This window comes from Schistocerca piceifrons, chromosome 2, assembly GCF_021461385.2.
Source record: "Schistocerca piceifrons isolate TAMUIC-IGC-003096 chromosome 2, iqSchPice1.1, whole genome shotgun sequence".
Lineage (NCBI taxonomy): Eukaryota > Metazoa > Arthropoda > Insecta > Orthoptera > Acrididae > Schistocerca > Schistocerca piceifrons.
Genome location: NC_060139.1, coordinates 50720069 through 50734232, shown reverse-complemented (window position 1 = coordinate 50734232; position 14164 = coordinate 50720069). Strand labels below are relative to the sequence as shown.

Below are 14164 nucleotides of genomic sequence, written 5' to 3'. Positions count from 1 at the left end.
AACCACCTTCTTAAAATAATTGTTTACTTTTTGCCAGTTTCTTTTGTTGCTTACAAAGATAACCAAGAATAATATTGTAAAAAATTTTAAAATTATATTCCAACGTAAACTACTGCTAACAAACAACTGAGTGTTTACTGTTTCTCATTTCCTTCTTGCATTCGTTGCTTACTGTAATAACAAGATATTAGTAATGGGAAATATTAATATTAAACTTTTTATATTGGCGGTTGTAATTTTACCCTCTCATATGTCATTATTGAAGTTCTCATTCTTTGCACAAATTTTGAAACCTTCAAGAGGCGTAAGATATACAAAAGAATAACTTTTTCTTAGTTTCATTGTGTCGCTGTTGTCGATGGCTCAAAGTCTTGTCTAGGGGTACATTCTTACAGATGAAATTTTGAATTTGTAGAATCTTGATGACCGACATCACACCGTTTTTACGTTTTCCACATTCAAAATAACCAATAATTACATTGTTGATGACAAACTTAGAAAACGTCTACTTCCATCAGAGGTATGTACACCACTACTTACCATCTGTGCTAGTGACATGATTCTAAAGAGTTTAAAAAGCAAAAGAGTTTACAAACTTTCTTTACCAAAGAAGAATCTTCACCAAATTATATCATTATTTTATAAATAAATCCAGAAATAAATTTAATAATTAGTCAGGTCTTAAAATAAATAATATCAATTTTAAGTATACCAGAAATTTCGTAATTTCAAATGTTTTTAAAAGAAGAGTAATTTTAATAGTTAGTACATATCGAGTGTAACACTTTTTTTATACATTTTAGCGCGAAATATAATACATCGTGTTCAAAATCATATGAATTCTGCTGAGATAATTTTGACCTAGATGCGAGAATAGATAGTATAAATGGTATCGGTTATCTCTCTCTCTCTCTCTCTCTCTCTCTCTCTCTCTCTCTCTATGAATAATGTTAGAGGAGGGTGAATCATTATACGGTTCTTAAAGGGTTCAGATCGGTGGAATTTAAAACCGCATATACCGTGTCATGTGTTGGTGTCACGGTAATGTCATTATAGTAGTATATAAAAGTGGTGCCAGAGAAAGCTTTTGTGTAGTTTACCAAATAACGCTGTAATCAAAAGTACTCTTCTTACATCCTTCTCGTCATTGCAGTTTCGTTCAAAAGATTGCTTATTTAAGAGTACGTGCATTCAGGCTCCTATTATCTCGGTTTTACAATAACGTAAATAAATGTACGTGCGAAATCGGTCATATTACGAGCATTACAATACCTATAAGAGTGGTAAGTAATGAGAATCGTATCAAAATGCGCAAAAGATAATTTCTAGCGGTATCGACAATTTCTTACAGAGACTCGCCGATGTGAAAGCACTGAGCACGCAGTTCCGCGCAGTATCTGTTGTGAGGACCCGGCTGACTCTGAGGGACGTTTCACTGTACGTGCAGAAGGACACGCAAGACCTGCCGCTGCCCGAGACGGCCGAGTGCTTGGCTGCCAATGCTCTGCTGCGCATCTGCGGACTGCGGTTCGACCTCTGCGAGAAGCAAAACACCGAGTACATGTCTCCCTCTGGCCGGACGCCCTTCGTCAAATGTGGATCAGACATTGTTTCTGAAATGGTAAAACGTGCACTTTACTACCGTCGTTCCTAGCTAAATTTTCCTTTATCTGTATCTCTGATATACATATCACTTATCTTTTATTGAACACGCCAATAAAGGTAAGCACGTTTGCCTTTTCCTATTACTGTTCAGCACTACAAACGAACACTTCTTATTTACTGTTTTTTTCCCTTGTGGTGGTTCTTGGGAGTGGGAGGGCAGCGTAATATGGCGGATACAGTAATTATAGAAATAGAATACCGAAGAAGGAAATCCCTAATATTATTCTCTCTGAACCTTTCCAGAATAGGAATACAAAGGCTACTAGAAAAGGTTTGCAATTCGACGCAAGGAAGTCGCAGGAGACTGATTGTTGATGTGTTCTGAGAATAATTCTTACTGACATTGTGACTGCTGTTCCAAGTCAGTCGGTCACTAGAAGCGTTAGTTAGAACTGCTTGCCATGGCATCGTGGTGACGAAGTGAGATTCGGGCGGTTTTGTGATACAGCTTCGCGCGTGGTTTAAATATAGACGAGTGCTTTGAAGAAATGAGTCTTACTGTCGATGAAGTATGTCCACATCGTACAACTATATTCAGGTGGTACAGGGAATTCCAAAGAGGAAATTTCACGCTGGAGGTCGCTGAGAGGACGGTAAGGCCACAATCATCAGTTAGGGTGAAAAACATTGATTTTGCGAGGAAAATGCTAGACGAAGATTGGCAAGTGACCTACAAACAGACAGAGGATACCTTACGGCCAAATGCGTCAGCTGTTTGTTCGATTCTGTATGATATTTTGCAAATAAATAAACTTTGTTGTTTCTGGGTGCCGCATAGACTGATGAAAGAGCTGATGATATGACAGGTGACTTGGTGCCGGGTGATATTAATAAAGTTTTCTAAGGGACAGTCTCATTATGTGAATAACATCGTGACAAGTGACGTGGCGTGGCCGTACTATTATGACGGGCAGGCTAAGATTCAAAACAAAGTTTTGGTCTTTTAAGATGACGACACACTCGTAGCTGTCAGAAAATCCCGACCAGTAAAGAAGAAAATGGTAGCTTTTTTTGTTTTTGTTTTTCTAATCGAGTGGAATTGTGGAGCATGGCTCTGAGCACTATGGGACTTAATTTCTGAGGTCATCAGTCACCTAGAACTTAGAACTACTTAAACCTAACTAAGCTAAGGATATCACACATATCCACGCCCGAGGCAGGTTTCGAACCTGCGACCGTAGCGGTCGTGCGGTTCCAGACTGTAGCGCCTAGAACCGCTCGGCCACCCTGGCCGGCTGTGGGGCATTTTTGGGCACACAGAAGATAGTCACAATAAGCAGTGCCTGCCCAAAGTCACCCAATATTTGAAGAACCTGCAACCGTTGGCAATAATGGACACTTGGTTCCTCCATCACGACAACGCTCCAGCTCACCGCGCCAAACCATGCACCCGATATTTACGGTGTACAGCACTGAAACGTCTTGAGCACCCTCCTTACAGTCCACACCTTCCTCCTTGTGAATTAGCATTGCTCCCGTATGTGAAAATGAAGCCGAAAAGAGTGCAGTGTTCAAGTGACGAGGACCTCCTGAGGGGCTTGGGAGACAATAAGAAGTCACTCGAAAAGAATGAACGAATGTTAGACTATTTCAACACTGCACTGCTGGGCGAGGTTAATGAAGAACACAAGTCATTCCTTTGCTGAAACAGCCTCACATCATGATCCGAGAAATCTGTAACTAAACAGCAACTCAGTAGGTTCTGGAAGGAAATTTGTGCACTCAGCATTAACAGCACCTCCCTCATGCAGTGCGAGATCAGACCTATATGTGCAGAGCTATATTTTCATAAATTACTGAGCAAAATAATTCGTAAGGGTTCTGTTGAATTTACAGCCTTTAGATTTTTGTGTTTTGTCCTGTAACCGAAATTTAGCAGATACCATTTAGTACTCGTGTGCATGACTTCACACTTTTCATTATTTAATCAACTGCCACCTTTCGCACCATACATGTACCTTGTATAAATCGCTTTAGAGTGTGTTTTCATCATCTGCAGGTTTTATAACACCGTAAACGGTAGCATCATCTACAAAAATCTGAGAACTGCTGAGATTTTCCCCTTCATAGCTTACGTAGATCAGGAATAGCAGAGGCCCTATAACACTTCCTTGGGGAACGCCACATATTAATTCTGTCTGACAGATAATCACGAATCCAGTCGCACAACTCAGACGATACTCCATATGCACACAATTTATTAAAGTCGCTTGTGAGGAACTGTGTCAAAAACCTTCTGGGATCTTAAACTAAGGAATCAATTTGACATCCTCTGTCGATAGCACTCATTACTTCACGAGAATAAAGAGTAACTCGAGTTTGACAAGAACGATATTTTCTGAATTACCTCATGAGAATAAAGAGTTAGTTGAATTTGACAAGAACGATATTTTCCGAATCCATGTTGGCTGTTTGTGAATAAATCGTTTTCTTCGAGGTACCTCTTTATGTTCGAATGCAGCATAAGCTCCAAAATAGTACTGCAAATCGACTTTAGCGATATGTGTCTGTAATTCCGCGGATTACTCGTATTCCCTTCCTTCAGTATTGGTGTGACTTGTGCAACTCTAGGTGCGGATCTTTTGACGAGCGAGCGGTTGTATGTGATTGCTAAACATGGACTTTTAGTGTCAGCATATTTTGAGAGGAACCTGACTAGTGTAAAATCTGGACCGGAGGCCGCTCCTTTATTAAGTGATTTAAGCTTTTCGCTATAGCGAGAATATCTACTTCTAAGTTCATGATATTGGCATTTTTTCTTTATTCATATTCAGAAATATTTACTGTGTCTTCTTTGGTGTAGGTTCATTGGTGTAGGAATTTCGGAAAACTGTGTTTAGTAACTTTATGTTAATTTATTGCTTTTACCAAGTGTTTGGGCAAGTTGTATTGAAGATTTATGTATCTGAATTGTCGTTTTCATCAAAACACAATTGCTTAATCGTCGCTAAGATGCTCCACGTGCTGGACAGGAAATTCCACTCCTTGTTTAGATTTCGACCGTGTCTTTGATTACAGCTATAAGACCTCCAGCTCATATAGATCCCTCTTGCCTTCTTTAGCGCATCTTTTTCTTATTGGTCAGTTTTCCAATTCTCCAGACTCTCTACATGCCATTGGGTCATACAGTGATACTTCTCTACCGTTTGTTCGTCGTGCTGGTTCAGCAGCATCCATTTGCCATGGAAAATAGCAACTCGTTTTCTCCTTCCTAGTTTCAGTTAGTAGCTGCAACGTGTGGAGTGACTTTGTTGTTATTACAAAATGTTCAGTCTGAATCGTCAGGCAGTTTTTTAGCACCATCTCAGTGGCTTGAAAGGTCCTCCGTATAAACGGACGCCTCTTTCGGCCGGCTGAATACTCCAGTAGTTTAGTTCTTGCTTATACATATCCATGTGAAACGAAATCATCGTAACTGCTCCCATCGATACACAGTACGTGGTCATTTTTTGAGAAAGCCACCTAAAATGCTGTTATTAATCGCTGGTTTATCAGCGTAGTCTACACTGATATGTCCTGTGCCTGACTGACATTTTAGTCCTCTAGGAAGAGTAGTAGTCTGAAACTTTCATAGCGTTGAAAATTAAATGTCTCCGCTAGTGGCAGTGTTGATTTGTAGGTCGAAAATCGGATGATCTTACTGCAAAACGAAGAGTTTTTAGTGTTCCATCATTAATTTCCTGCCGATATACATTCTGCTTATTAATAAAGGTGATTTCGTCTTTTCGATTAAAACTGAATTCCTTGCAGTGCGTCTTATTACTACTGGGTATAGTCTCCTGAGCTTTATATTCGTAGCTGTCTAGTGTCTGCAGCAGCTTTCAGGTTAGCTCGCAGAAGCGTGCGATACATGGATAACACTTAGCTTTGGTATGATATATGTCCTATGTCCAACTGTGCTTGGTGTATGTTTAAAGTCCCGGATACGCAACACAATATCTGCAAGTTGTTTGGTAAACACAGAGTTGCAGTCGTTGTGGTTCTGCGGCGTGAATGTTTGCTTGCTGCGAACTTATTAAGTCTTGAGTCATAACTGACTACATATAGCCGGTGTCGGAAGTGATGTATTGCTCCTTAAAATCTTTTCAAACGGCCTCGGGTGGTTCATCATCAACATAACTGAACTTGTATATTGCATATTGCATATTACCGTTAGTCGTGACAAGATGTATTCGAGGTCAGTTGTATATATGTCAAGCAACAGGGAAACTACAATCGACACCTATGATAATCCCACATTGATCATCCTCGTTCCTCTTACTGTGTACAAACTATTTCACTAAATACTTGACCGACCTTTTTTTCAATTTTTTCTGTGGTTAGGAGTAGACGCAGAGTCATTACTTAGAATACCGTTACTTGTTCTTTACGTTGCCGTAATACTGTATAGCAATTAATATACTTGTTGTATTAAGAATATAACTTATCACTAGACGGTTATTAGGTGTATAAACTTATTTTTTAATCACTAAGCGAATGTAACATTGTTCCGTTTGTGATATAACGAACAGTGGCAGTCCAGAGAATGATAGAGTAAAAGACCGTCTAGGCTAGTAAAAAAATTATGCCTTCTTGTTAAACTTGTGTTTATACTCTTCCAACTCTGGCGCAAAGGAATTTGTCTATATAAAAAATAAAAATTATAATTATGACACGCATAGAACATTCGCTTTTGTGTTGTTGTTATTGTTGGAGAACACTGGTAGACTTTCAAAACATTCTTGTCATTTATTGATAAGCAAATTACCGGAAGAACACCAAGCACATATTTCTAAACTGTCAATAGGCTGGTCTTGTACTCAGTGAAGTTCAGGGACTGGGAAATATATAAATATCCAACCAAGAGGCTGAAGAGTCGCCTTTATCCTGCTATAAGTTTTCTTTATTTGGTAATGGGGTGTTTTCTTTGATGACGTAACCTCCTACTAACAGCAATATCTACATCATTTATCACTTCATGAAAATCTCCCCTTAAATTTCTTTCAAAAGAACCCAGAACATATTGAAATTGACTTTGTGACAACCAGAACGATGATAGAATTTTTTGTATTTTTCACAGTTAGAAGAATACAGTTTGAGGTCATTCATAACAAAACATGTTTTGTGATAGAGAGAAGTACTCTTCAGAGTACACGACTTGTTTTCATTGGTCAATATTCTGCATTTTGTGTTTCTCACAGATTGAAATTCTCTTCTTTCCATTCAATCAGTTAAGACAATTACGTTGACACCTGCGACAAACTGGAGGGGATTTGGAAAGTATGCAGATAAGCTATCAGGAATTACAAGCTTTGAATCGTTTCTTGCCAAGTTCTGGAATAACGCAGCACTATGTCGAAATTAACGTCTCTTTCTTGGATAGTCTCTGTTATTACAGGATCAACGTCACACAGTTCGTGTTTCAGGCTTAGGAGCAATATAGCAATATCGGTGTAAAAAGATTTTGTCTTCGTGGGTGGGCTATTCTTTCTGAGAATTCTTTCAATAAATTTCAGTCTTGCATCTTGCTTTCCTAGGGTCAGTTTTCTGTGATCGTCCCACGTTAAATTCCTCCGTACATTCAACATTTTTAGTGGGTGTGACATTTTTCATTAAGTGTTCAGCAGTAATGTAATCAGTAACGAATCTTTCCTCTTATTTGTTCGCAGCGCATTGCATTTCTTTACGTTCAGAATGAACAGTCTGTTCTCGTACTAAGCCTCGATCGTCTACTGGTCTTACTGTTAATTCTTATCCACTAGACCAGGGGTTCCCAGACACTGTTGTGAGTGCCACTGGTGGTACGCACAGACATTTAAGGTGCTACCAATACGTGTAAACAAATTACTTACTGATGTAATTAAAATTATTCTCTTACGTTATTTAATTTCGAATTGAATTGATAGTGAGAAAACTGATAAAAGTAGCTCTGTAGAATTGTTAAGAAAACAGTTGCACCGCAGAATGTCTGTTTCGCACTGTAAGCAGAACTCAGAAAAATCTTATTGTACCCTCTGTATCTGTCCCTTCATTAGCCGTCACTGTCTTGACACGGAATGAATCATCTTGTTTTGCCATTGGCTGTATTTTGATCGGGTCTTCATCGCGCTTATTCGAATGTTTTCATACCGCTTTGCAACTGCTTCCAAGTTAATGTGGAGTACCACCAATAAGTGGTGCTGCAGCAGTCATTACGCAGTGTACGGTTAATTGTCATTATTGTCGCTTTGTTGGCTGTTGAGCCTTGTCTAACCAACAGGTTAGGCGTGGCGCGGCGCAGCGGGTGTAGACGTGGGCGTCAAACCGTGCCGTTCTGTGCAGTAAACAGGTTGCGCGCAGTGTCAGTACGTTAAAGAAAATGGTTCCTCCGTGCGCGGCTTTGTTTGGACGGCTTCCCTCTTTTTCCATTATTGTTCAAGTGCGCACGTGCACTGCGTAACATTGCTGTGCACTTACGAACAGTTCTGCATGGTGAAGCGCGTCGGGCGTGGACGCTGCTTTACTTTAAATGGCATCGTGATACAAAGAAAGCTTGCTGCAGGAACCCTAGCGTACATATTACAAAGGTCATCCACACCTCCTCCCCGACCCCGGAGTTAGTTAAAAGGTGAACACGATATAGTGGTACACACCAATTTCTAAAAAGTCTAGTACGCAGTGACAAAAAGTGTGGAAACGCCTGCACTAGACCATTGAAATAGAAAGAATTGTAATACCCTCTTGGGGCATATTGCAAACTACTTTTTACTGAGCCACTTGAACGGGGTTGATATTAAATTTGTACATCAGGTATGTCAGAATATCAAAACACTCGGGCAGGCTTATCACAAAATCATTTCCAATTCCAAAGCGCTAGTTATAAACAGTTAGATGGCTTAGCGAGTCCCAAGGGCCTCTGCATTAACAGTAAGATGGCTTAGCAACCAGTTCTCTTTTAGTCCACTTGTGGTAGAAATATTCAACGATCAGTTTGCAAAACTTTTCTAGAATAAAGAGTGGAAATATTAAATATTTGTTCAGAAATATAGATGATGTACTGCATATGTGGTCGGGCACTATAAGAGATTTGAACACGTTTCTGCAAAGCTCGAACAGTGAACGTAAAAACATTCGATTCACAATGGAAATAAACAACAAATCCATAAACTTCCCAGATTTAAATACTGGCATGAGAGCACAAACACTGAGTTTCAAAATATATTTAAAATCTTCAATTACAGACATAGTAGTATATTCTTACCCACAGTACCCAATAACACACAGAAATGGAGCGTTCCATTGAGCGCTGGACTATCTCTTATCTGTCCCAATGGACAAACAAGATTTAAAAGCAGAGATAGACGCAATAAAATTCATTGCCTCAGCCAATAGCTATTTCTTAGTCCTGCCTGACCACATATTACGTAGCAACCAAATGTTCCTTCCAATGTTTGCAGATAATCGTGTACTAACCCATACATAGGACAGGTATCACAGAGTGTAGCTCAAATGGTTGGTTGGTTGGTTGGTGGTTTTGAGGGAAGAGACCAAACTACGAGGTCATCGGTCTCAGCTCAAATAGTTCAAATGGCTCTGAGCAATTTCTGTGGTCATCAGTCCCCTAGAACTTAGGACTATTGAATCCTAACTAACCTAAGGACATCACACACATCCACGCCCGAGGTAGGATTCGAACCTGCGACCGTAGCAGTCGCGCGATTCCGGACTGAGCGCCTAGAACCGCTCAGCCACTGCGGCCGGAACAGAGTGTAGCAAAAGCACTAAAATTGTGCCATCTGTGTTATGTCAAAAAAAAAAAAACACAGCCCAGTGTATTTTAATAGCAGAATAATTAATTAATGTGTGACTAGTGCCTCCCGTCGGCTAGACCGTGCGTCGGGTGCAAGTCTTCCGATTTGACGCCACTTCGGCGACTTGCGTCCGTCGATGGGGATGAAACGATGATGACTAGGACAACACAACACCCAGTCGCTGAACGGAGAAAATCTCCGACCCAGCCGGGAATCGAACCCGGGCCCTGAGGATTGACATTCTGTCGCACTGACAACTCAGCTACTGGGGGCGGACTAAATAGCAGAGATAAGACATGATTACAAGCCAACAGTGGCGTACATAAAATTACTTATCCTTACTGTGGAAGTTGTATATTGCTCAGTTGGCCAGGAAAGTATCAATACGACTAGCTGAAAATGAACGCAGCCGGACGTTGCGGAATTCCGACCTCACATTTGCTGAGCATGTACGCTACTTAATGAGGACCACAGCTACCAGCCATCAGCCACAGTCCAAACGTGTGGCACACACTCCACATTAAATATGAAATGATTAAACGTAGCTCAATCTAGCCCCCAGGTAGTTACCCTCTTGACAATACGCAGCTGCTCAGCAGGTCGCCAGCTTAGCAAATAGTGCAATAAATATTAAGGTGCCTACTATATGTGCGGAAAAAGCTCGTTTTAAGTGAATGGTATAATGCGATCGTGACTGATTCTTCATAAGTAATCATCACAAGTATGATCGCTGAAACTCCCAACCGTGACGGGTTAAATCATACCTGCACTTTCCCGAACTTCACTTAAGCTCCATATTTCTGGATTTCTTCCCAAATATTCTGTCCAGTTCTTTTCCTCTGTATTTTTCCACTCGGTATTTATGTGTTCAATAGTCATTGTCTATGTCCTCCATATCTCTATGGTAAGTGGTGATTAATCATACCACTGCTATGCACAGCTTTTCTATTTCGTATGTATTTATATGTAGTTGTCAGTAACTGGAAACTATTGTACTGAAACAGAGTTCTTTTATATCGTGACACTAAACTGAATGTAATGTTATATGCAGATGACCTAAATCTGATTACAGAGAGTGAAGATGACCTTCAGATGGGAGTGTATATATACAATACATCATTTGTTTCTATTAAAATATTCGTCAGTGGAGTAGGAGGAGTTGGCCACTAGTAAGTCTTTCAGGCTCCTTTTAAACTAATCTTTATTTGTAACTAAATTTTTTATGCTTTCTAGCAAATTATTGAAGATGAGTGTCCCTGAGTAGTAGACCCCTTTTTGAACTAAAGTAAGTGCTTTTAAGTCCTTGTTCACATTATTTTTGTTCCTGGTACTGTATGTATGAACTCTAGCTGTTTGTTGGAAAAAGAGATATATTATTTAGGACAAATTTCATTAAGGAGTAAATATACTGAGAGGCAGCAGTTAGTTTACCCAGTTCTTTTGAAGAGGTTTCTACAGGACGTCCGTGAATTTACTCCACAAATAATATATAGTACACGCTTTTAGACTCTGAAAACTTTTGTTTGACTTGAAGAGTTACCCCTAAAATATTATACCATATGGCATTATGGAATGAAATTAGGCAAAGTATGCAAGCTTTTACTTTTTTATGTCGCCTATGTCAGGTAACACTCGAATTGCTAATACAGATTTGTTAAGATGTTTCTGCAGTTCTGTGGTGTGCTCCTCCCAACTGAATTTATTATCAAGTTGTAATCCCAGGAATTTAAGACTGTCAACCTCTTCTATCTGCTCTTCTTCATACTTAATGCATATGCTGGGTGGAAACCTCTTACAGGTTCTGAATTGCATCTAGTGAGTCTTTTCAAATTTTAATGTCAGTGAGTTGGATATAAACCATTTATTAATATCCATGAAAATATCATTTATTAATATCCATGAAAATATCATTAGCAGATCTTTCTAGAACTACACTCGACATACTATTTATTGCAATACTTGTGTCATCTGCAAACAAAATGAACTCTGCTTCTGGCAGGATAACTGATGAGAGATCATTAATGTACACAATAAAAAGCAATGGCCCAAAGATGGATCCTCATGGGACCCCATATGTAATTTCTTCCCATTCTGATGATGACTGATGAATGATGACTTAATTCACTACTGCCTTGCACTGACACCCTTTGTTTCCTGTTAGCAAGGTATGACTTGAACCATTTTGCAGCACTTCCTGTAACACCATAGAATTCTAATTTATTTAAAAGGATGTTGTGGTTCACACAATCGAATGCCTTTGACAAATCACAGAAAATACCTGCTGCTTGTTATTTGTTATTTAATGAATTAAGTACATTTTCAATGTAGGTGTAAATAGCCTTCTCGATATCAGAACTCTTCAGAAATCCAAATGGTGTTCCGGATAATATGTTATTTGTGGTCAGTTGGTTGAGAAGCTGCCTGTACATTACTTTTCCTAAAATTTTTGAGAATGCTGCCAAAAGTGAAATCGGTCTCTAGTTGGATGGTATCTCTTTATCCCTTTTCTTGAATAGAGGCATAACATCTGCATATTTTAGCCAGTCAGGAAATGTCCCAGTTATAATTGACTGGTTACACAAGTAACTTAAAATTGTACTAAACTCACAAGAAGATACCTTAATTAACATTGTTGATATTTCATCGTAACCACTAGAATGCTTTGTTTTTAAAGATTTTATTATAGAAGTTATTTCTTTCAGTGAAGTGAGTGACATATTCATGTACGTGAAGCTATTTGTAAAGGCTAGTTTCAGATATTCAAGGACATTATTTAATGACCCTGACAATCCCATTCTATCAGTAACGGATATAAAGTACTCGTTAAATAGATTTGGCACACTATGCGCATCGGTTACTAGTATGTCATCTACCCTTAATGCTATTTGCTACTGTTCCTTTCTGGTTGTACCAGTCTGCTCTTTCACTATATCCCATATTGTTTTTATTTTGTTCCCTGACATTGCTATCTTTTTCTCGTAGTGCATTTGTGTAGATGTCTGAATTACTTTTTTTAATATTTTTCAGTATTCTTTGTATTTAGCTAAATCATCAGCATTGGAGCTATTCTTGGTCGACAGATTCATTTTCCTTTTTATCTTACTGGAAATCCTTATTCCTTGTGTAATCCATGGTTTTGTTATAGACCTCTGTTTAATTTGAGTAACTTTTAGAGGATAACAGTTTTCAAACATGGTACTCACATTGTTCATGAATGTGTTATATTCTTCATTCATGTCATGAGCACTATAAACATCTTTCCAGTTCATATTTTTGAGCAGCTTTCTAAAACACTCAATTTTTGGTTGAATGACAACTCTCCTATACTCAGATTTAGCATTCTTGATAATATGCTTATCAGCAGACAGCCTCAAATTACAATCTAAAATTGTTTGTAGATAAAACGAAGGTGATTGTATTTCACGGCAGACAACCAACAAGCCTTAAAGTAGTCTTGAATAATAAAACCTTGGAGCAGGTAAAACATCTTAAATATCTAGGATGCTACATGACATACGAATGTAATCATGACGCAGACAAAAGATAAATTAATAAATTTACTTCAATACGTGGAACCATCGCAAAAGGTTTGCAGAAAAAAGCCAGAAAAGGAACCCAGCTGAAGTTTCTTAAAACAGTAGCAGTGCCAACACTTACTTACGGAAGTGATCAAGGACAACAGTAAAACACCAAGAAATTAGAATACAGATTCACGAAATGAGGTTTCTAAGAAAAGTTGAAGGATGAAATTCGACAAAGAAATGTAGATACAACGAAACATTTAGGAATATATGACATAAACGAGAACATAAAATAGGAGAAAATGGTGGGAACATACAGACCGTATGTGTAAAGGTAGGCACTAAGTTATAAATGCACTGGAGGAGCCAATGTAGGAAGGCCATGCAGTAGATGAGTACCATAACAGGCAATTTACCTAATACACAAAGCGATTAAGAAGACTACTTCCTGTTATATTTAAGAATTATTCCTTTTTACCCTTTGTGTAATATCTTTCACATTTAATTCTTCTTCAATCCATTCTCCAATATTATTCTATCGTGATATTCAGTTTAACTCAAATTGTTATTCAGGCTGTTAGCTTCGTTTATAACAAGGACGTCTTCTCTTCTGATGAGTGTTATTTCTTGCTGATGTTCTTTTCCTTTCTCTCTCTCTCTCTCTCTCTCCCTCTCCCTCTCCCTCTCTCTCTCTCTCTCTCTGTCTCTCTCTACCTTTTACTTCTGTGTTTAGTCTTAGTGTTTTCTGATTCGTTCGCTTTATTTTTATTTATTGGTTGTTGTTTGTTGTTGTGGTCTTCTGTCCTGAGACTGGTTGACGCAGCTCTCCATGCTACCCTATCCTTTGCAAGCTTCTTCATCTCCCAGTACTTACTGCAACCCACATCCTTCTGAATCTGCTTAGTGTATTCATCTCTTGGTCTCCCTCTACGATTTTTACCCTCCACACTGCCCTCCCATACTAAATTGGTGATCTCTCGATGTCTCAGAACATTTCCTACCAACCGATCCCTCCTTCTAGTCAAGTTGTGCCACAAGCTCCTCTTCTCCCCAGTTCTATTCAATACTTCATTATTAGTTATGTGATCTACCCATCTATTCATCAGCGTTCTTCTATAGCACCACAATTCGAAAGCTTCTATTCTCTTCTTGTCCAAACTATTTATCGTCCATGTTTCACTTCCATACATGGCCACATTCTATACAAAT

The 14164-nt window shown here is 38.9% G+C and overlaps 1 protein-coding gene across 1 annotated transcript in view; it reads left to right on the top strand.

The window, feature by feature from the left end:
• The window catches only part of LOC124775142 (metaxin-2-like), a 153072-nt gene that overhangs the window by 126392 nt on the left and 12516 nt on the right, over positions 1-14164 (top strand). Inside the window, exon 2 of the mRNA XM_047249981.1 lies at positions 1352-1621. Coding sequence (XP_047105937.1) covers positions 1352-1621 — 270 coding nt within the window. The remainder of the gene's footprint in view (positions 1-1351; positions 1622-14164) is intronic.